Source organism: Centruroides vittatus, unplaced genomic scaffold (genome assembly GCF_030686945.1).
Source record: "Centruroides vittatus isolate TY-2023 unplaced genomic scaffold, ASM3068694v2 scaffold_1323, whole genome shotgun sequence".
Taxonomy (NCBI): Eukaryota; Metazoa; Arthropoda; class Arachnida; order Scorpiones; family Buthidae; genus Centruroides; species Centruroides vittatus.
Window position 1 is genome coordinate 48,084 of NW_027122675.1, and position 25,100 is coordinate 73,183.

At 30.8% G+C, this 25,100-nt stretch overlaps 1 protein-coding gene across 2 annotated transcripts in view; it reads left to right on the top strand.

The window, feature by feature from the left end:
- LOC136986926 (zinc finger FYVE domain-containing protein 1-like) overlaps positions 1-25,100 on the top strand; it is a 70,466-nt gene that overhangs the window by 7,609 nt on the left and 37,757 nt on the right. For both annotated transcript variants that reach the window (XM_067284568.1, XM_067284569.1), the window contains exons 2-6: positions 5,141-5,365; positions 14,252-14,533; positions 17,706-17,928; positions 19,417-19,628; positions 21,674-21,771. In XM_067284568.1, coding sequence (XP_067140669.1) covers positions 5,186-5,365; positions 14,252-14,533; positions 17,706-17,928; positions 19,417-19,628; positions 21,674-21,771 — 995 coding nt within the window. In that variant the 5' untranslated portion in view covers positions 5,141-5,185. The remainder of the gene's footprint in view (positions 1-5,140; positions 5,366-14,251; positions 14,534-17,705; positions 17,929-19,416; positions 19,629-21,673; positions 21,772-25,100) is intronic.

Genomic DNA, 25,100 nt, shown 5'->3' on the forward strand with positions numbered 1-25,100 from the left:
TTCTGAAGAACTGGACCATAAACAAATGTAAATGTAATATACCTTCAAACCTATAATGAGTCCAGTAGAACAGAGTTGCTTCACTTTACTGTAAAGTATACTATAAAGTGAAATATACACACCATTCTGCTGGACTCATTATGGGTTTGAAAGTGTGTTATATTTACCTTTTACACGTTTTTTTTTTTTTTTTTACTGATATTATAGAAAATACAGTTTATATACGATTCTTAATAGGGAGTGCTATACAAACTTATTGTGTTTCTGCTAATGATATTTTATACAAAATTATCCCTTAATGACATTATTTATTTTTTGCTAGTGTAGTAATTGCAACTTTTACAGCTAATATCATGCTAAAATTATAGACTGATAGGTAAATTGATTTTTTTAGTGTTTTAGTGTCATTTGGAAAATTAATTGGAGTTATTCAGGTGGACCAGGAATGAGTTACAATTTTTCCTATAAGAAATAATGGAAAAATTTTCTTGATATACAAATTGTTTTTAAAAATGCATTAACCATAATAACTATTTGGTCATAATAAAAGTTGCCACATTAAAACAATTAAAGAACGTTAACCAAGAGGCTACATGGTCTGTGACCTTTTTCAGGTCATGTTCCAAATATTGTTAAGTGAACTAGGGAAAAAAGTTTCTCTTTTCCTTCTCTTTTCTCTCTCTATTTTTAAAAAACATTTATCTTTCTATGATATGTTTATTGACAAGTGTACAATTCTTCAATTGTCGAAACATAAATATTGTTAACTATTTTTTAAATTTATAGTAAATTGTGGTTTATTTTAAATTGTCACATATTTCATTCCAATAATATATTATTTGCCAGATTGGTGAGGACTGTTCTATGGATAATTGACATTGTGGTATAAGATAGTTGGCTTTTCTTCTCATATTATACTCTGATGTATGAAGTTGGACGTAAACGATTGATAAAGGAAGCTATCTCCCATAGTATTCACTGTAATTTGACAACAGAAGAACAATGTTTTATATAATACATTTTGATGATATTCAATTTTTTATGTAAATATGTTATAGAAACCAGATTGAAGAATCTGAGACCATTTGTCTTAAAAAAAATTATTAAGTTGGATCAGTAGATGATGTGAAACGTATAATAATTTCAAGAAATGAACCAGAATATCACATGTAATTTTTGGCTCTATACACATTTTGTGTTTTTGAAATCAGGAATGCAAATTTTTTGAATATTCTGAAAAATTTTCAAAAAGAATGCTGTCATTTTTAATTATTGTAATTATGTTAATTATTACCTGAAAAGTATGTGATGTACACCAATCAATATAGTAAATGTCCAAGTTTCATCTACCATTTGCATACAAACTAGGAAGTGTTACAAATAAATACGGCAACCTTGAAACGGAAAAAGCATTTCGTGTTCTGCAGTTTGCAAAGCCAAAATCAGTCATCATTGTGCAACATGAGTTTCTCAGACAATTTCAAAGTGATCAGTGATCAATCAGTAAGGCAAACTTTCTTGTTGCGCAATGATGACTGATTCCGAGTTTGTGGACTGCAGAACGCAAAATGCCTTCTCTGTTGCAAGTTACCATTTTTTGTTTATGATGCTTTCTACAGGCAATAAACAAAATGACATTTGAATATGGATTATAGAGGAAATTCAGTTACTTTATCAATTGGCTTACAATAATTTAAAAATGATAGTTTTTTAAGACCCCTGTATATGTGAACAAGTTTCCAACAGTTTAATTTTTTATGTTGTTATACCAAGAAACCTGGTATACTTTCTAAACTCTTCTGTTGATTGTGTCAGTGTCTATTTTTAGCTCTGATCTTTGTTTCAATATTATAAGTTTTATTCTTGAATAGTGTATAGTTTGTTTTATTTCAGTTGATTTTTTAAGTTGTTACTTTTTGTAAAGATAATTAAATTCTCCAGAATTATATTCAATTGTATTTTAAGCATACTTAACAGTAATTTATTGGAATAACTAATAATAATATCATCTACATATATCAGTATGTTTTATATGGGATTATGCAAAATATATTATTTATTCAACATATACATAAATAAATATTATATTTATTATTATGTTGAATATTATTGGTCCTAATATGGATCTCTGGGCAATTTCTCTCATGAGTTTAAATCCAATTGGAAATTTCATTAATAAAAACTAAGCTAAAAGTAGCAAGATGTGGCAAATATTTTAGTTATTCACACAACCCTTAAAAGGGATGTTTTTTTACAATTCAATATGTCTGCAATATCTGTCTAATTCTGACAGTTAACATAGGGCAGGAAACATTCAGATGTGTGTTAACAAATTCTTTTTATTATATGTATTTTGGATTGGTAACTTGCTGATCCCTCTTTGGTCTACCAAGATATAAAAAAACTATTTTAAAAAAGATACAGTCGTTAATTTAAAAAAATTACAAAATCAAAAAAACAGATGTAGTCCACAGCAAAAATCCCACGTTCTGTTTTACAATCAATAACCCACTATATAGTAGCACTAATAGATGTTATCCCTCATTGCATAATGTTTTGATTTTATTATATATGACATCATCCCATATGTTATCAACTAACATTCCATTATTTAAATTAATCAAATTAATATACTATTCATAATTGCCATATGTTCTTTAAACCTACTAAATATAAATTATGTTCCATAAACAAAATCTTGAGATCACTTCTGTTAATTGTATATTCTTTTATACTAAAGTGGAGAAATGAGGGTAATTATGTATGTTTTAGACAAATTGCTGCTTCATATTCATTTAACCTCATCTCCAACGTTCTCTCCAACATAATAAACCCTTATTCTCGCATATAGATGACAGTTTGTATACTACTCCAGACTATTTCAATTTATCCTGTCTAATTTTATCTTATTTCATAAACAAATATTCTTATATACTGTTCTTATATATTACAAACATACTCATACTGTTTTTTTGGTAGAAATAACTTTGATTTATTGTAAAATAATTATTAAAAATGTAAATTTGACCAGTTTTGAGTCCATTGTTGTACTTCAAATGCTTGTAAATTTTCTTCTATCATATACCGTTTTATATTAGGATACATAGAGATTATATCAAGACTTACGTTAGTAGCTTATATGTGGGTTTGAACTTTACTTTCAATATTTTAGAAACTAGATCATCTGCTGATGTAATTCTGTAATCTGAATATGTAATATTAGTTTATTTTTAAGATGTTACATTAGATTAAAAAGTGTCCTTACTATGAAAGTCTGCTAGTGGGTGTTTGTGTTTGTGGGTTTGGGTGTTGGTATAGCATGATTTTTTTCCACTTATTTTGTAGCTTAACAATCCCTATGCCTTCTGAAATTTTCAGGGGTATTGGGGAAATGTTTCTAGAAATTTTCAGGAAAACCAGACAATTGGTTCAGGGGATATGGTCCCCACCTCCTTAATATCTCAAAAAGCTTCCAAGTTATGAAATTTTTTACTCATACAAATTTTTTACTTTACCAAAAAAATGTGTTTTCAAATTCTTTTTTGAAAATCACCCCACTCTCAATATTAACATTCATAACTTTTGATAGAATAAACTAATTGAGTCTTAACTAAAAAACAAACTGTACAGCTTCTCTTATTACTATAAAGACTGAAGAAGAGCCCAGACAGGTGTGAGGTTAACCGAGGGTAGGTGATGGAAGATGATTCTTCTCTTCTCTACCTCTTAACGGCACAAGACCTTGAGGTCCGACCTTGTTTGTTGAAAGGATGACTAGGGATCGAGCGGTCAATGTTTATTTATGGACGAGGATCATAGGATCCTGTTCACTTCAGGAACTGACACCAATCTATCAAATTTCTCGTGGATAGATACGCGTTATTTTCGGAATCGTGGGATGCCGGATGATGGCAATGGAGGAAGAAACGCACACTCTTCTATAGTTAAATAAAAATACCTGTTTATTTTGGGATTGATATGAAATACATTAATTAACATATTTGGAAGTATTATTTATATGATCGAATCGAATTAGTAAACCGCGTCTCGATTGACTGGAGAGAGAGAGTTTACAAAACATCGCGAGTAGGATAAATACCTTAGTGATCCTGAGATTTGTTGATAAAGTCCGAAGAACAAGAGTTCGCTTGGGTATAAGAGTCAAATGGACTGAAGAATATTGGGATGGACTGGCTTCAATGGCGGGAGATGATAGTCCACGGCACACACACAATCACTGGACAGTTGTCGAAACTTTTCTCCAGTTGTGTCATCGTTCGTTTTCCTTTTATTTCGGGATCTCGGGTTCGAGATTTCACGATGCACGTCAAGGGAGGAAGACCATTTTGACCAATGGTGGATTACATGATATAATTATTTTTCAACAGTTAACTCATCTTCTACAAGGAAGCATTACCGTGGGAACGAAGGTTTATGATTAATTTTTACGAGAAAATTTGTCGGGTGTTTTTCCGTTCTTTGTTTCTGTGTTTGATTTAACCCTAACTTTCGAATATCGGTTGGCAAATAAAATAAAAAATTTAAATTGAATCTCGTTATTCTTATATTTGGGTCTTCACACAGGGCTTCGAAAACATTAGCATTCCTTGTAATTCTACCACTCTGGTTATCTGGTTTTACGTAAGTTTGTTTTTTGTATTTCATCCCAGTGTGTGAAGATGATTGAGTTTTAACTTTTTCCAGTATCAATATATTAATAAAATAATTTTAAGAAATTGATATTTTCCCAACTCTCCAACCAGGGTAAAAATATATTAAAAAAAAACAGTTCTTTATGAAATTCTTTGAGATAAATATTTTTTGTTATTAATCATAATTTCTATTGAAATTGGACCAAAAGATCTTTATACGTTGAAAAGGTGGGAAAAGGTAGTATTTTTAAAATAGTTGAATTGTAATTATTTGTATTAGATAATTTTACATAAATCTGAAGACTTGAAGGTAATTGTAGCAATTATTAGGGATGAAACAAATAAAGAATGCTGGAAAAGTCCAATGACAATGTTGCCAGCTTTCTTATATATGTTTAAATAATAATTATGAAATATTTTAATTGAAAAAATGTTATTTGTATAAGAATTTCAATACATTTTGAAATTTTTTTTTTTATCTTTTACAGATTTTAAAGTGTTCAAATGAAAAATTACTTTCAGAAGATAATTACATGATGATGTCTTTCAGTTCTCAGCCCTACGGAAGTCTGCCAGATGTGGCTTTCTCATCTGTAGAGGCAAAATATTCAAATGACGACGAAGCTGCCATTATTTTGGATAACAAAATGGAAAATAATAAACTTAGAGAAATTAAAAGTTTTCTATTAGTAGATGAAAATGAAATTTTACAAGTAATGTATAAAATTTTATCAATGCTTTATAACTTATTTAAAATTGCCATTTCATAGTGTATATGAAAATAGATACAGTCATCTCTTGTACAACATGGCACTTCTACAACGTGGTTGGAAAATGGGGATGTTTTCCCCCCATACAACACAGTTTCCAGTTTTGCTCTAACACGGCAAGGGTGCTCGCACTTTGGGGTACTTGTGGCACAAGCCAACCCATTTGTCGTTGGGTTGCTCTTTTCTTAATCCCTAAGGGAGCTCTAAGGTTTTATTTTATGTTAAAATTAGTTACTCATTGTTATCACAGAAAACTTTTTTATTGATGACAAAATTAAAATAAAAATATTTGTTATTAACTGAAAATTTGTTCTAGAGGGTTGTGATTGTTCTATCAAATACCAAGGTACCACTGTATTTGATTAATGTGATTTTGATATATGCAGTAGCATTAAGTAAGTAAGTAAGTTTGTTTATTGTAATAGGGTTTAACCCGTTACAAGGGGGTTTCTGATGGTAACCAATCACAGTTCGTTTAAAACTTATTATAACATATTATTTCTGCTATAATAACATCTTATCCATTTTCTTTAATTATAGATTTTTGTAATAGTATAAATTTAGTTATTTAAAGACACAAAGCATATTACTCAATTACAAAAACTTATTTGAATTATTTATAAACTATAGATATATATATATATATAATTTTTAATAAATGGAATATTAGATGCTTAATATGTTTATTAATAATCTTGTTCAATGCATAGAAAATCTTGTAGTATCTGAATCATGACTTCAGTGCCTCCTTACAAAATTTAAACTTATACTTTTGCATCAAATCTTACATTTATGACACCAACAATTGGCATTCACAAACATATTATAAGCTGTTAACTTCTTTTATTAATCACAGCTAAGGAAGAATTTTTTATATTACACGGTGAATTTCAAAGCGTATACAGTAGAGACTTGTAAATCGGCACCCCGGTAATCAGAATCGCCGGTAATTGGCACGATTTTCAGTCGGACTGTGTCGTGCTGAATCGAACGTTTTTGATACTAAATTTACTTCTAAAGTATAATTTTCATGTTTTTATATTCTTCAATATATTTATTTTGTTTGTACAAAATGCAGAAATAATTTTTAACGATACGATAGCCTCGATTATTATTATAAAAATTTTTGTTAGGCTTAAAATCAACGAAAATTCAATACAAAGCGACACGCAACGGAGAAAAATTCAACAGGAAGCGACATGCAACGGAGAAAAGTTTGAACATCAGACAGGTTAATATATTTTTTCGTACATAACCGTAATCGGAACAAATTTCTAATCTGAACAACCCCAGTCCCCAATTGATTCCGATTTTCGGTTCACTACTGTAATCATTAATATATAAAGAGACTCTAAAATTATACCACATAGACTATTCTGACTATCACAATCTTTATTTTCTTGAACCAGAAGATTTCAAAACATTTAGTATGATTTGAAAACTTTTAATATAGCAATCTCTAGTATATTGATACTATACACTTATCACGCATCGAAAATTAATAATACTAACTTCCATAAAAATTGGGCACATTTCTAATCTATAAGGGGCAGTCAAATGAAAACGAGACAGATGGGAAAAAAGTAAGTAAACTGTTTATTATTTCAATAGTAATTGCCGTTACTGTTAATACATTTATTCCACTGTGAGACAAGATGGTCAATGCCTTCGTAGAAAAATGTTTGCGGTTGCCTACGGAACCATGATTGTACCCAGGCGTGCACCTTTTTGTCCAAAGCAAATCGACAGCCACGAATGTCTTTCTTCAGGGCTCTAAAAATATGGAAATTGCATGGGGAAAAATTGGGACTGTATGGAGGATGTGTAAGGGCTTCCCAGTGAAACTTCTGCAGTGTAGTCAAAACAACCTTAGCAACATGTGGGCGGGCATTATCCTGTAACAGAATGATGCTGTCTGTCAACATTCCTGGATGTTTGGATTTGATGGCATGCTTCAATTTTTGCAAAGTTTCCATGTATCACTGTGTGTTAATTGTGGCATCGTGTTCCAGAAAGTCAATGAGCAGCTAGCCTCCATAGTGATGTCGGACGCACACGTGACTTACCGACTTCACTTCGAGCACGTCTAACAGACAAATGGCACAGCAGTGAATGTTCACACTGTTCCTTCCTGATTCCCAATAGAGGGCACTTCTATATACATACCTACCTGTATTACCAACTTCTGCACCACACTTGATATATAGTCTGTCTTGTTTTCATTTGACTGCCTCTTATATTTCTAAGGATTTCTGTTAATTTCTTCTCAAAACTCCATTCAATTGAATCACTATATCCAGATTAGTATCATATGAATATTTTTTGTTATCCTAATATAATAATCATCTCTTACAATTATTTTATTGCCATTGAGTTTTTCTTGTTTAATTATTGCTAATAATTTTTCCTTTCTCATCCTTGATCTCTTACATAAATCTGTGGTAAGTATTATTTTCTTCCACTCCTCATCACTAAAATTATCTTTCTTTCTCCAAAATTCTTTAAGGATTAAATCCCTGTTGAATAAGGAGTCTAATGAAACTTTCACTGTAGGATTAGTTTTGTCGTTGGTTAATCTAACCAAAATTTTCTATGTAACTATTAGATATTCCCAAATCCTTTTTTATAAACTGATTAATTTCCTTAACATAATCAGACAAGTTAAACGGAAAGTTTATAATTATAATATTTTTGTTATTTTGCTCGTTAGCCAGCTTACCTATTTCAAATTCCAACGTATCTTGTACTTGACAGTTATTCTTAGATATTTCCTCCATTACTTCTATTTTATTGGATAGTTGAGACAACTCTCCATGTAAATATTTATTTTCTTCTTTTAAGGAGTTTACCTCTGTTCTAATTCCTTGAAGTTCATTTTGGAGCTACGAAAATTTATCCTGTATCAGCTTGTATATCGATTTTAATGGGTATTGGATTCGTTCCGTACCTGTAATTCTTTGTCTTACTGTTTCAAAATATTCATTAATTTTCGTGGTTCTTGAAGTCACTGGACTACTCTTGCTGAGATCTTCCTCTATTTGATGATACTCTTCACTAATTAAGTCATTCAATTGATTTTCTTTCTCCTTTTCTTTGAAATTATCCTTGCATATTCTGCCTTGCCCCTTCTTTGCATATCCATTTGATTCGTTTGTTGTGGAGATCGAGGTAAAGGCCCTGGATTTGCTTCAATCCTGGCAATTAACAATAAACTTATAATTAATCTGTTCATAAATATCCACTTCTTTGGAACCATTATATTATAGCTAATTATGGCTTTCCAAATTCACTAATTTGCGCTTATCAAGCTTTGCTAAAAAGTTCACCAACACCTCGAATGACTAGCACATGCCCCCCAGTAGCATTTAGGGATTAACTGCATTAATCAAGGGATACCTGTATATATTTACTGTATATTTTATATAATGTATGTACGATGCTTTTTTTATAGCTTGTGCTCCATCCTTTTTTATAGTCGCGGGCACTGCTGTAACACTGTTTGAGAATTTGGGAAATCGTCCATACAGTTTCACAATTTTTAAGTGCAGACTCTGTTGTTCAATATTTTTTTATTTGAGTAAGAATATGTGTCATTTCAAATTTTTCCACAGATTTTTCAATATTGAAATTTTCAGTTTGTTCTTTTTATCAGGTTTACTTTAATGAAAACGGATAACCGTGCGAACTATTTTTCTTCCTTGGCGAACGTTTTCATTGCCCCTCCTGGGCTCTTCCTCAGGCCAATTCTGGATTTGATAATCGAACAGCATAAAAAATGGAACGTGTTCCGTAATTTAAACGATCGAGTACGTTGGGCACCGCGTGCCGTTCCAAATATTTAAATTTTCTTTTATTCCGTTTGGGAACGATGTGCGCCTCCTATGATAAATACGCGTGACGTCAACTGATTTACGGCCTTTCTTCTAATAAAAACTGCCAAGCAGTGGAGAGTTTCCTTTCTTCCTTGAAATTAATACATGTTGTTGTGCGATCGGCTTTATAAATTTCAATTTCCTCCAGAGTTCTCAGATGTTCTTGATGTTGGGTGGTGCGGATCACCTTTGCCTCGTTAAAATTCGGTGTTATATCCGGGTTTGCTGCATACGTTGACAATGCCGTTGTGTATTTATGGCGGGTAATGTCGGATTTATGCTCCTTTATTCTAGTGCATAGTGGGCGTTTAGTGGACCCTATGTACAGTAATTGTTTCTGCCATCTGTCGTCCTGTAGAGGGATACTGTACACTCCCGGAAGCCTATACGGGTTAGGTGCGTCTTTTCCGTTTCTCAATAGGCTGTATATGGAAGGGTTTCTCCGATAAGCGATTTTAATTCCCCTTTTTTTCGCAATTGTGTTGTATATTGTTTTAAGGTGCGGGTTGTATGTCATCGGGGTCCTTTCTGTGTTTTCTTCTCTGGTAACTTTTTTCACTACGCTTTCTTGGTTTGTTATACTGCTTGTATGGAGGTGCCGGTTATATAACTTTTTTACGATGTTAGTGTAACCGTGCTCTCTTGCTATTCTATTAATAAACGTTAATTCCTGTTGTAGAGCATCGTTTGTGGAAGAGTGCATGTAGGCTCTTTCTATTAAAGCCCTAAAGGCAGCCATTTTATAGGAGTAGGGGTCACAGGAATCGAAGGGGATGTACGATGGTATGGTTGTAGGTTTTCTGTAGACCCTCGTTTGTAGTATCCTTTTTTCGATCCTTATTTCTATATCCAAGAAGTGGATTATTTCAGGACTGTGTTGTTCCATTTCCAGTTGTAGGCCATAGGGGTTGTCGTTCATGGCCGTTTTAAACTGCTTTAGGTCCGGCATCGATTTCCAGAGGATAATGATGTCATCTATGTATCTTCCGTATAAAATTATGTTTGAGAGAAACGGTGACAGTGTTTTGGCTTCCAATGCTCTAATTACCATTTCACATAGGTCCCCGGATAGCGGACTCCCCATGGGTACACCCCTCTCCTGTGCATAAGCCTTTCCTTTGAATTGGAATACTGAACTATAACACGCCAAATGGGCTAACTCTAAAACTTGATGGTGCAGGCTGTCATCATTTACTTTCTCCATGAGGAAATCTCTCAGTGCACAAAAACAAGGTTCTATTCTAATTGAGGGGTATAACGATCTAAAGTCCCATACTGTGGCATAACCGGGTGTGTCTATGCCTTTAAGTTTTTGTATCAACTCTTTCGGACTTGAGATATTGAACTGATATAGTCGTAACAAGGGCAGATAAAGCCAAAATAATGGTTTTAATGAAGCGGGATACGTATGAGAGAGAATTAAATGAATACCTCTCCGCAACGCAATGCACAGAGATGGAAGCAAACTGGGTAGATAAAATGCAAGCGAGAGTTAAGCGGTTCGCCAACACCAAACTCGCAAAGAAGCTGAGTATGAGAAACATCATTACGGACGCTCCGGACGTACCTAAACTTTTCGCTTTTGCTAAAACGCATAAGCAAGGCCATGAGCTAAGACCTATAGTGGACAAAGGAAGAGCTCCTACTATTAAACTGGAGAAATCAGTGCATAATATGTTATCCACACATCTGAATGGCTATCAGTTCAATATCTCAAGTCCGAAAGAGTTGATACAAAAACTTAAAGGCATAGACACACCCGGTTATGCCACAGTATGGGACTTTAGATCGTTATACCCCTCAATTAGAATAGAACCTTGTTTTTGTGCACTGAGAGATTTCCTCATGGAGAAAGTAAATGATGACAGCCTGCACCATCAAGTTTTAGAGTTAGCCCATTTGGCGTGTTATAGTTCAGTATTCCAATTCAAAGGAAAGGCTTATGCACAGGAGAGGGGTGTACCCATGGGGAGTCCGCTATCCGGGGACCTATGTGAAATGGTAATTAGAGCATTGGAAGCCAAAACACTGTCACCGTTTCTCTCAAACATAATTTTATACGGAAGATACATAGATGACATCATTATCCTCTGGAAATCGATGCCGGACCTAAAGCAGTTTAAAACGGCCATGAACGACAACCCCTATGGCCTACAACTGGAAATGGAGCAACACAGTCCTGAAATAATCCACTTCTTGGATATAGAAATAAGGATCGAAAAAAGGATACTACAAACGAGGGTCTACAGAAAACCTACAACCATACCATCGTACATCCCCTTCGATTCCTGTGACCCCTACTCCTATAAAATGGCTGCCTTTAGGGCTTTAATAGAAAGAGCCTACACGCACTCTTCCACAAACGATGCTCTACAACAGGAATTAACGTTTATTAATAGAATAGCAAGAGAGCACGGTTACACTAACATCGTAAAAAAGTTATATAACCGGCACCTCCATACAAGCAGTATAACAAACCAAGAAAGCGTAGTGAAAAAAGTTACCAGAGAAGAAAACACAGAAAGGACCCCGATGACATACAACCCGCACCTTAAAACAATATACAACACAATTGCGAAAAAAAGGGGAATTAAAATCGCTTATCGGAGAAACCCTTCCATATACAGCCTATTGAGAAACGGAAAAGACGCACCTAACCCGTATAGGCTTCCGGGAGTGTACAGTATCCCTCTACAGGACGACAGATGGCAGAAACAATTACTGTACATAGGGTCCACTAAACGCCCACTATGCACTAGAATAAAGGAGCATAAATCCGACATTACCCGCCATAAATACACAACGGCATTGTCAACGTATGCAGCAAACCCGGATATAACACCGAATTTTAACGAGGCAAAGGTGATCCGCACCACCCAACATCAAGAACATCTGAGAACTCTGGAGGAAATTGAAATTTATAAAGCCGATCGCACAACAACATGTATTAATTTCAAGGAAGAAAGGAAACTCTCCACTGCTTGGCAGTTTTTATTAGAAGAAAGGCCGTAAATCAGTTGACGTCACGCGTATTTATCATAGGAGGCGCACATCGTTCCCAAACGGAATAAAAGAAAATTTAAATATTTGGAACGGCACGCGGTGCCCAACGTACTCGATCGTTTAAATTACGGAACACGTTCCATTTTTTATGCTGTTCGATTATCAAATCCAGAATTGGCCTGAGGAAGAGCCCAGGAGGGGCAATGAAAACGTTCGCCATTTAGAAAAATAGTTCGCACCGGTTATCGGTTTTAGAAGGTATTTAAATTTTTTTCTGTTTATACAACCCGGTGTGGGAGAAGTGTTAGTTTTCAGTTTGTTCTTTTTATCAGGTTTACTTTAATGAAAACGGATAGTACAATTTTTTCTTCCTTGTCTTAGCTTTCCTGTCAACCAAGTATTGTTGACATTGCTTTCAGACATTAGCATTTAAGACTGTCACTGTGTTTTGTTTTTATAGATTAATTTTTGTATTTAGTAAAGTTTATATAAGTAAGTGTTATTAAACTTTTTTTTAATTGTAGATATTACTTACCTTCCAATGATTACTTCACTCGTAAAAATGACAAACGAAATACAACAGTATCTCGGTACTCAAACAATTTGGTATTTGAACACAAATTCTGGCAAAAAAATTGCTTGGTACTCGACTGAACAAACAAGGGCACCCTAGAAATTTTCAATTAGTAACATATTTTTATTTTGTCATTCATAACAAAATTTTTATGATAAAAATAATAAATATGTAAATGTTGCTTATACTTCTGATCAAGATAGACAAAAAAGCTGAGACGACGATAATACTTTGTAAAGAAAATTCCCTGGTTTAACTAAAATTAATATTAATACATAATATAGTACTTTTAATTGGAATTGTTAGTTAATTATTGATTGGTTTAATAAACTTATTTCTCTTAGTAACAAAATAGGATAGTATACTTTCGCTAACTTCTGGAATGTAACCCTGTGTTTTGCACTAGTTCTTTGTTTCGTATAGCACAGATTTTCATAACACTGCACTTATTTGCAAAGTAACTACCATGTTATACAATAGATATCTGTATATGCATTAAAATGAAAACTTTATATGACGAAGTTAAAGAATTTATTAAATTGAATCTTTTTTAAAGCTCTATACTTTTATCTTCAGAATTCATATGTAAAATGTTGGGAAAAGTATAAAAATATTTAAATTTTTTTAAGTTATATAAATATTTAGATCTGTTTTTAAGAAAAACTTTTATTCCAATTAAAATAAAATATTTTAATTGGAATATATTTTTAATCATATTTTTTTTTAATTAAATAACAGTTATTAAACTGTTATTGTTAAATAATTGGATGCTAAAGAAAAGTTAATTCTGCAGAAAATTTTATTTTTCTGATAAAGTTAAAATATAAAATTAACTACTAAATAGTATCAAATACTCTACGTTGAAAGACGTCAAAATTTATAATCACTAGCAATTAATTTACCGTAAAACCAAAAACATTGTCATTTTCATGTTTATACATTTTATAAATGAAATAATGAATTTAAAACACATCTTAACAATATACTGTATATGCATGCAACATAGCTAGGCATTTATAAATTTTTTAAATGATCAAAACAGGCATTTATATGTCTTAATGTTTTGTTTATAACACAATAAATGGTACACTACATAAATAACATTAAAACTAAGAAATGGATGTATACAGTAATAAACTCAATTTAATTATAGGTTAATTCAATCATCCTAATGCAAACATGAGGAAGTTTACTTAGAATAAATGTTCATTTATCTAAATCAATATTATAATTTATAAGTTAATTTTAAATTTAATATTGCTAACCAGTTTGAGAGAGTGAAAGATTGATATTTAATTAAAGATTAAATTTAAAAAATTATTATTTTATAAATTATTATTCAATTAATAGTAAAATTTAATGAAATTATTTTAAAAATAGGTTTCAAGTGAAGAAGCATTTATACAAAAATTGGGATGTAATGGTCAAACTCCTGTAAAAGTTACATCTATATTTGGTAATACGGGGGAAGGTAAATCTTTTACATTAAATAACACATTTTTTAATGGAAGAGAAATATTCAAAACATCAGCTGCTCAAAGTTCTTGTACAATTGGGATGTGGGCTGCTTACGATTCTGTCTTAAATGTTGTCGTGATAGATACGGAAGGCTTACTTGGTCTAACATCCAATCAGAATCAACGAACAAGACTTCTGTTAAAAGTAAGTTGCATTCAGTAATTTATTTATGAAAATTTTTAACTTGATAGAAAAAATTTAGAAAATAAACAAAATGTATGTATTTAGTTATCACTTTGAAATAAGTTTGTCTTTGAATTATTTTCAAAGACTAACTTACTTATTATTCACATTTAAATTACTTAAAGAAATTGCAATTTAATTGATTTGTTTTAATTTAAAAAATGATAACACAATAAGGAATCCTCTATATTTCCTTCATAGTAATTAAAATTCACAAAAACAGTTAAGTATAAAGTATTATTTTTAATAATTACGAAGCCTGTTTTTTAAGTAAGTACTATTTGATATTAAAAAACACAACTACAATTTTTTAAATAATTTTATTCTTGCATGAAAGCCTGTACTTTAATCTACTTTTCAACATAATTTCCTCCAATATAAAGGCACTTTTCATATCGTACAACCAGCTTCTGAATTCGTCCTCATAGAAACCTGTAGCTGGGTTTGTAGAGCCACATGTGGATAGGCATTGTCATGAAGCTAAACAATCCCCTTACTGAGCTTGCCACGCTTTTTGTTTTGGATGGCAAAATCTTAAAGTGTCTGTTTTCTCGAACTTTTGCAACAACTTTCTGCACCAAGTCTTCAGTAATGACAGACGGTCGCTCACTATGCTCCTTGTCATGGACATTAGTACGGCTATCTTTAAATGCTCTAACCCATTTTCTTACCATTCCATCGCTCATTATGTTTTTTCCATACACCTCACTAATCTGCCAATGAATGTCAGCCACTTTACATCTTTTGCATTAAAAAAACCTATTTAAACTGATTGTCGATTGTGATTTGTTTATATAGAACAGGGGTAGTCAACCTTTTTATACCTACCGCCCACTTATGTATCTCTGTTACTAGTAAAATTTTCTAACCGCCCACTGGTTCCACAGTAATGGTGATTTATCAAGTACGGAAGTAGCTTTACTTTATAAAATTTATAAAGCAGAGTTACAGCAAGTTAAAGCGTATAATAATAATTACTTACCAAATACTTTGTCGGACTTTTGCTAAGTTTGGCAGAATAAATCTTTATAAAACAACTTACTGTAGTTAAATCTATCTTTTTATTTATAATTTGCATACACAGAAGCATGAAGTCTGATGAAATTACATTTAATTAATTAAATTATTAATGAGATCCCTGAGGCTGATGCTGCGAAACTAAATACTGGATATCTGGCTCAATTTTTGTAAGGAACAAACGAAGGTCTTCTCTTTCAGAAATATTCAGGCGGTTTCTTTCTTTGGTTATAATATGATTAACAGCACTAAAGCCTGATTCCACAAGACATGAGGTAGGGAAAGGTATCAATAAACTGAATATCATTTTCCACATATTTGGATATAAGACAGGCATTTTTTTATTTTGCCATAGAGTTTTCATATCTGCTGCTATCAAATTTATGTTTACTTTCTTCGTCATATCTAATTTCTAACAGTTCTTCTTGGCAAGTTGTATCAGCCTCTTCAATATTTACTGTAAAGGGATTTTTCATCCAGTCATACACCTTCAATTTCAAAATATCTTCAAATCGTTTTTCCATGTCCAGTTTAAGTTCGTTGAGGTGGCTACTGAATCTGTCAATATCCTCTGGAGTTACATCATCTTTTATAGATGATAATTCAGGAAACTGATAAAATTTTCTTTTCAATAGATTATAACGAAATAGTTCAAGTTTGTCAATAAATAATGACACAATACTTTGGCAACCTATAAGGGTTTTATTAGCTAACTCCTTGAAGCTGCAAATTGACATTAACTCATATGCCTCTGTGTCCTTATCTTATAATATAGTATTTAAAATGTCTACTCGAATTTATTTTATTCAGGACATATTATACCGATGTCTTTGTTCAGCAGAAGTTAAGAAAGCGTATCATAAAAACAAACAGTCTTTATTTTCCACCTGTAAACATACAAGATATTGTGTTTTGGACTAGTTTGTCCCTCATCAGCAGATCTACATTCAATATTTTTTAAAACAGATCATTAAAATCCATATAAAATTATAAAATTCCGACAATAAAAAAGTAATCACGTCAAATTACTTTAGTTTTTCTATTTTTAAACACTTGGAAAATCAAAATTACAAACAGAGCTGCTCTCATTATATTTCTTAGATACCTGTGTAATAGTAACTTATGTTTATTACTACTTAATGTGAACTAAACTTATGCGCGGGCGATACAAATAGTATATTTTCAGAAATTTAAATATAAACACTAAAGAATTTTATGAAAACCTAATGAAAATGTTTTTAAATACTGCCATGAAAATGTTTTAAACAATACTTTAAAAAATTTCAATTTCAATGTTTTAAAAAGTTAATTAAATTAAAAAAAAGCCACCGTGAAAGCTGGAACATCCACTAGTGGGCGGTAGAGACCAGATTGACTACCGCTGATATAGAAAATGGAAAAATTCAGAAAATCCGATATTTGTTAGAAGTGTTAGAATAATTTACAGTTTTCATATAAATATCAAAGAATATTTCTGTTTGTTAAATTGAAAAAGAAGAAAAGAAAATTTAAAAAGTTGAAAGAATATTGGATAAAGTTTGTCACAAAAAATTACAGGTTTTTGTTTGGCTATGCTTTATTGTACATCAAGTTTTTAGTAGCTGGAAATATACAATCATATCTAAAAACTTGTCTTATTCTAGCCCAAAAATAAACAATTATTAGATAACTAAAGTAAAGAATTAGGCTTTAATGAAGCAGTTAAGCTGCCATCTTATGCTGAGATTTATAACTAGAAATTTTCCTTCAATTTTCTTTGATTAAGGAAAAAATACTATTTTATGCTTTATCTGTTTATGATGATATTGCAAAACTTTATTTGAAAATATGCGAGAAAACGATAAGATTTAAATTTTATGATTTTTTTGTGTAAAAAAAATCCTTTAAGTATTTTTGAAAAATTATCTTATAATACAAATATATTTTTTAATAATTAAAATTTTATTTTTATAATTAATAATAATAATGTTTAAATTATGTTTAATAACAAATAATTGCATATTTGATTATAATAACAGAAATATAGAAAAACTTTATTATCTCTTTATTAAATATTATATAATTATTGCTCAGATTTAATATTTTAATATAATATTTTTCTTTCTTATTGGATTAGGTTCTTGCAATCTCTGATATAGTTATTTATCGCACAAGATCTGAACGATTATGTAACGACTTATTTACATTTTTGGGAGATGCATCTCAAGCTTATGTTCAACACTTTTCCCGTGAATTAAGAGCCGCTTCTGCTCGCTGTAATTTTGCCGGTCCATTATCGTCCCTTGGGCCTGCTGTGATAATTTTTCACGAAACAACCCACACAAATATACTTACTACAGGTAATTGTGTGATTTTAAAAATACATTAGTTTATCAAAAAATTCTAGTTGAAAAACTAAACAATTGGAATTACTTTTTGCTTATTTGATTGCAAATAAGTAAAAAGTAATACCAATAATTTATAGTTATAAAGTTTTCATTTTGTATATTAATTTATACATAGTTTTGTTTTTTTTGAATGTAATGACTTCTGAAATGAAAACGTAATAATTGACATTTTTCAAAATAATATAGTTAAATTTTATTAATTTACAAGGCTATTTTAAATTTTAAAAAAATTTTTTTGCCTTGGGGCACAAAACAAAGATGAGTTTTTTCACAACTTTATGGTTTCATCTAAGTTTACAGATGGAACCAGAGGTACAGAGGGACAGGCTTTGATATATCTTGGTCAGGGCCTTTAAAATTTTACTGTTGTTAGATTTTGTACTAAGTATTTATGCAAAGCAGTGTTTTCAGCTTTGATGATTATAAAATCAAAATGTCAGTTAACTCTGAAACTACCAGTTAAACTTTGAAAACAAGCATGTCATAATAAGAGACCTAGACTTGAGCCCAGTTCCTTGTTGTGCCAAATATGGACATCCAAGCATGAAATTTAGATATTTATACAAACATTTTTGGATCTTCTCATTCTTTTGTAAACTGTAATAGAAGAATTTTTGTTTTTTCAGATTTATTGTAGCAGTATGTATAAAAGTTCTTCATCCTATATAGCAGGGGTGGCCAATTTTTGTGTACATAAGATCTACTTTTTATCTTAGAAATATGTCGTGATCGACCTGTTGTCATAGACATAGTCTAAGTTGGGAGATAGAGGTGTAAAATACATACTATGTTTATACACTGTGTTTCAGTACAAGGTGCACTGCTTACGAGTCGAGTCATAACTGCATGCATACTGTTGCGTTCGGTTACAAATATAATACATTAAGTCAAGACATCGCGAGCGAGCGATCGACCAAAATTGGCTTGGCAATCGACCGGTCGATCGCGATCAACTTGTCGGCCACCCCTGCTATATAGTGTTCCCAGGCCCCTGCAAAGTCAGGAAAAAATCAGAGATTTTCATTAGTGTTTGGAAAAAGTTATGGAAAGTCAGGGAATTTGCCTTCTTGGCTGTTTTGTTTATGGTTATTATTATTTTTTGCTAACATTATGATTGACTAAGTGTAGCTGTCTGCATGCAGCAAGAAGATAACTGTTAATTAGAAAGAATAACTAATTAAAAAGTTGGAGAAGCAGTAGTGTATGTGCATAGTAAATCAAATGCTGTTTTATTTTGTCAATGTGTTGTACTGTAAAGAATGTGATGGTCAGGAAATTTGTACAAAGTTAGTCAGGGAAAGTCACAGAATTTAAAATAAAAATTTGAATAGGAACCCTGTGTATATCATGTTTAGTCGTTTTCCAATTATTAAATTAAAATAAAATATAATTTTTATTTTAAGATATAATAATGAAATTTTTATTAATTTATTATAACAGAAAATAATAAGAGTGCTGAAGATTTATTAAAACTCAGATTTCAAAAATTGGGACTGAGTATTGATGCTTTTAGTGCATTGGAATATGCAGGTACAAGAACTATCAGACCGCCAACTTCATTTGATGCTTTAAAAATTGCTATTAAAAAACATTTGCAGAATTCGTCAGTAAGATCGTGTCGTCCACCTGGTATAATTTATCAAGCTTTAAAGGTAAGAATTTCAAATATTGCAGAAAAATTAATCTTTAAAACTTTTATTGTTAATATATATTTAATAAAAATGTAAATAAAGTAAGTTATAAAAATTGTAATATTCAAAATTTAGAACATTAAATTTATTTAAAATAGGTTAAAATTTTAAGTGTTAAAAAAGAAAATTACTTACAAAATACATTATTAAAGATAAAAATTACAAAAGAAATTACATCTTTTTTAAAATAATGAGACAAAAGTAGGCCTACTTTCTTTGTTAAATGATGTCATTTCGTAAGGATTTTTCATAACACTGAAAACGATTTTGACTAAATTATGATAAGTGATAGACCAGTTTGGGGTGCATACACTTCTTCTAGAATATTAGAATTTTTGATTTGGTGGAAATTGAATAAAAATTAATGATTTTTGTTAACAATATGTCTCGGGACAATTTTTATTTTCGAAAAGTTATTTGAACTCCTTCCAACCTAGATAGTAAAATGAAAATTGGTTAATGAAACAAAGAAAATTAATAGATGTTTTTGAGATAAGTAAGGGCATGCACTCGCAAGAGGGAAGTAAACATTTGGAGTTTGGAAGTTATAGAATGTTCTAAATGATTTTGGAATGATTTTCAGTGAAAAAGAATTCATTAAAATTGATGATAAAAGAAAGAGATCTTTATTTAATACCTCCAATAATTTTTTATTGATATTGTGGGGAAGTACTCGATCTTTAGAGTATTCCCCGTGCAGGAACAAAACAAAAAGAAACTTCAAAGAAATAAATCACACACTCTATGACTCCAATGCAAGGAACTTAAAGTTTATTTTAGTCCTTCCAATCACTACTCTGTCCCTTCACTATAACAGACACTAAAACAAAAGAAACAACACACACAAAAAAAACAATCTCGCGACTCTATTGTCTACACGTCCTCTCTCCATTCTTTCTTCCGAAAAAAGTCCTTCTTCTTCCGTTGAGCATGCGCGATCTCCCTCTCTCTCTTTTTTTTTTTTTCTTCCGAAAATGCGGCCCATCCTTTCTTTACCCTGCAGCCCATCCTTTCTTTACCCTGTGGCCCACCCAAGGATCACGCAATAGAACACGTGATTTTTGGACCACATATCTCCCCTCCTCCCATTAACTTTTACAACAGGAAGCTTTTACACTATGAGGGCCTGTCCCTCCTTTACACCGTGAACCACCCAAGGGGTTGGTTACGAGCTGGTTAGGCAACAGAACACGTGGTCTTCAGACCACAATATTTTAAATGTTGAGGCTCAAGAAATGTCTGATAATGAAGATTCTCTTTGAACGAATTTTTGATATCCTTACAACTCTTCAGTAAAATATTTCTAATGAAAATCAGTTAATGTTAATTCGACTTTATTCTTATAACCTTAAAAAATTTTTATTATTTTCAACATTGAATTTACCCTACTGTCTCGCATGTGTGCATGTCCTTATCTAGCTCAAAAACATCTACTAATTGTCTTTATTTCATTAACCAATTTTCATATTATTATTTAGATTGGAAGAGGTTCAAATAAATTTCTGAAAATAAAATTTCTCTATACACAAAGTATTAAAGAAAGTCACTTTTTTTTATTTTCTCAATTCCAGAAAGTCAAAATTTCTAACATTCTAGTACTGTATGTACCCGAGTGTTCTATTCCTTAACATGATTTAGTAGAAATCACTCTCACAATATTATGAAAAATCCTTATGAAATGACTTTCTTTTTTTATCATTGATATGTGTGTTTTAAAAGACATTTTAATTTGATTACTTTAATTAAACTGGACAATCTGCTAAATAATTGAGCTATAATAAAGTTAAGTTTATAACTTTGTACTTAAATTATTTGTTTCTAAGCTCATAGCTCAATTTATTCAGCAGATTGATTTCAGTTTAATTTGAGTTTCAGCACTTACTTTAGATTAGAAAATGCACTTTAACTAAAAATATGTAAATGTGATATTTTTAAAAATAAGTATTAATTTAATTTAATTAAGAAAAGTTGAATATTCTTAAATTAAGAATTTTGTTAACTTTTAGGTATTAAATGAAAAATTTAGTGGTGATATAGATAAAACTATACCTAGTACATTTCCTGATCAATATTTTACTTGTAATGCTTATTGTCAGTCATGTGGGTAAGTATATTTTTGAAAAAATAACTAAAATTTTAATTATAAATAATTTAATTTTCATCGGATATCATTTTAATTAAAATTATATAAAAGGCAAACTAAATAAAAATGTTGAAAAAGCTTCATTTCTATTGTAACATCTTAATAATAAGATTAATAAATTTAAATTTAAAAAACTGCATCATTTTAAAGTTTACATGGTATATATGATATTTCATAAAATACTATTAATATAAATAGCATGTATATTGTATTTTATTTGGAAATATGATATATAATTTATAATTGCTAATTATTCTACTATATATTATTAATTTTTATTAACTGCAAACATTGCTGAAATTATTAATACTGTATTTTTGCAGATTGACTGGCATGCCACATATTACTGGGGGAGACCAGAATGCTGGTTAAACTATGATTAATTTAAAAAAATAAAATTAATCAGATCTAATAAAACTGGTTGTTAAATAAATGTTAAAGAAAACATTCTTTCCAGTACAATAAAATAATAACGAGGTTGAGGCCGAAGTTTTAAATGCGAAAACGTGTACATCGGACGTTGAGCGCCGCTTTCCTGTAAGTCTAGAAGTTTGACAATGGTGTTTGGAAAGTCGGTGGAATAATGCTCGACATTCCAAATGCCATTGTCAAACTTCTAAGCTTACAGGAAAGTGGCGCTGAACGTCCAACGTACATGTTTTTGCATTTAAAACTTTGGCCTCAACCTTGCTAATAACATTGTAATTTGACTAACTTAAAATCAGGAAACAAGTGTTGGTTTACAGTGCAATAAAACAATTAGTGGCTTATTGACATTAGTTGTAGTAGTAATTAGTCAGTGTGGGCTGCACTGACAATCTATCCTGATCTTAAAAATAATTATTTCAAATTTCACACAAAGTGGATGTTAATCAGTATAAGTTGAGATGATTTACTGCAAGTTTCTGAAATTTGATGTTCTTGTGTTTTTGGATCGAATTACAATAAAATATAAAAAAGCATTTTTGACATTCCATGAATACTTTACATTGTTAGAAAAAGACGAAATGCAGAAATTAAATGTATAATCGTAGTTTTTGATGTAATGCTGACAGTTTCACAGTTTTAGAATAAAAACTTTTTTTGGTGACCTCTAGAGAAGGATGTATAACCTCACCAGCAATTATTTATTGTGACATCATCACAATGCTAGACTGCAGTTGTTAATCATATTTTTAATTTAAAGTATATGCACTCCACCTCAAATTAGCAGTGGCTTGCCCCTGTACATCATACTTTTCCTTTAACAATAGAGTCGTGCCAGTCATCTTTTAACTCCTTTCAGAAGTTTTGAATTAAAATAATCTGACTTCTAGTTTGCATTGGAAGTGTGTATATAGTTAATTGGGATCTCCAGCTCAAGATTTCCATATCTGGTCTCATCTTTCAACCATCTAATTCCCATTCTTGAGATTAAGGAAAGACTGACAGATGGACAACAGTCGAAATTTATAGGTCTACAATTTTTTCAAATTGCAGCCCAATAAACTGGCATGCCAGTTTTTACCATATGGAAATATCTGATTTCGTGGACTCCTCGGATAGACTGACATGCCAGACAATCTGCAAAAATCTGCAGTATTTACATTTAACCAATTCTTTATTTATTTATTTATTTATTTTTTCATTTATTAATAAAATGAATATTTGGTAGTTAAGAGTTTATGGCTTAATGTCATTTTTTTTAAAAATTATTTAAGATTGTTAGAACTGATTTATATTCTGTCAGTGGAAAATTGTTGCTACAGTATATTAAACAATATGTAGACTTTGAAAGGAAATTAATTTTATTACAACAATCAACTATATGCATGGTTGCTTACATAAATTAATTAGTTATGGAATCTAATAATATAAGCCATTGATCGCATGTTAGTTTATCTGTAACGGTATGCCTAGAATGGTCACTAGGGGTGCCCCTAGCTATTATTTCAATTAACAATAAATGCGATTTTTTGCATTTCTGACTGCGTTTTAGTAGGGTACGCCATAAGAAATTCAGTATATTATTATTTTTATTTGTAATAGGAATTTATTATTGATATGAATTTATTATTTATACCATGGAATGACACTGCTGCTGCTAGAATGACCACTAGGAGGTGTTCTGGACTACTAGTAATAAACTAATTGAATCTACTTTAAATTACAGAATAGATTATTAATAAAATACTATAATATCAAAAATTAAATTTTTTAATATCACAGATTTACATAATTATGATGAAATAAACAAATTAAGACAGTAAACATAATTTCTTATGATAGAGATTGTTTTCTTTATAAATTTTTTAAGATAAGGTAAATATTAATTTGAAAATTATTAAAAAAATGTTTTCTTACGTGTGTGGTATAATTTTACATCTGCACAGTCGTGAGTACTTTTGATTAAGGATGCACTGATTAATCGGTAAGTAATTGGTAATCGGCCATATTGGCCATTTCTCCGATTAATCGATTTGAATAATTGGCCAATTTTGCATTTTAATATTTTTGTTAGAATGTCACGTATAAGGTTAGTAATAAAAAATAATAAATTTCTGTTATATATTTATTATACATCACGTGACAAACTGAATATTAAAAAATTTTAAGTTAAATTATTTCTTTTATCAATACATATTATAAGGTATAATATAACCTATTCAAAGCTATCTCTTTTATTTAAAGCTTAAACTTTAAATATATAAAACCAATAAAAGTTTAATATTCAAACTTTGAAACCTTTAAATTGTGATGCAAAAACATGAGAATTTCATCATTTTCAGGGCATAGCCTATTTCTTGCTGGTTCATAAATGTTACCTCCAGTGTTGAAAATTCTTTCCCTTTCAATGGAAGATGCTGGGGCACTTAGATATTTCATAGCTATTTTGCTAAAATTAAGAAAAAGTTCTTTTGAACTTCACCACAAAAATGGGTCTTCGTGTCTTTGTATAAGAGGTAAATGTAAATATTTTTATAATTCTTGATCGAAACGTTTGTTCACTTATTTTGTTTTTTCTTTCTTTTTAAAAACATGCTCTTATTCATATTTTCGTTTACTGGAAGCTAATTCATCAAATAAATTAGAAAAACTTGGAGATTCTCCTCCATCTTGATCATCTCCAGAAATGGAAGCTTCAGGATTTAATTCTTGAGATTTTGAATTATCAACATTATTTAAGCTATTGATTGTCCATCTTTTTATATCCTCTACCATATCTTTTTTATTTTTTTCTGAAATTTTATTTTGAATCTTGAATCTAATAAAGATGACAAGCATAAAGACTTGTTTTCTATGTATGCTGA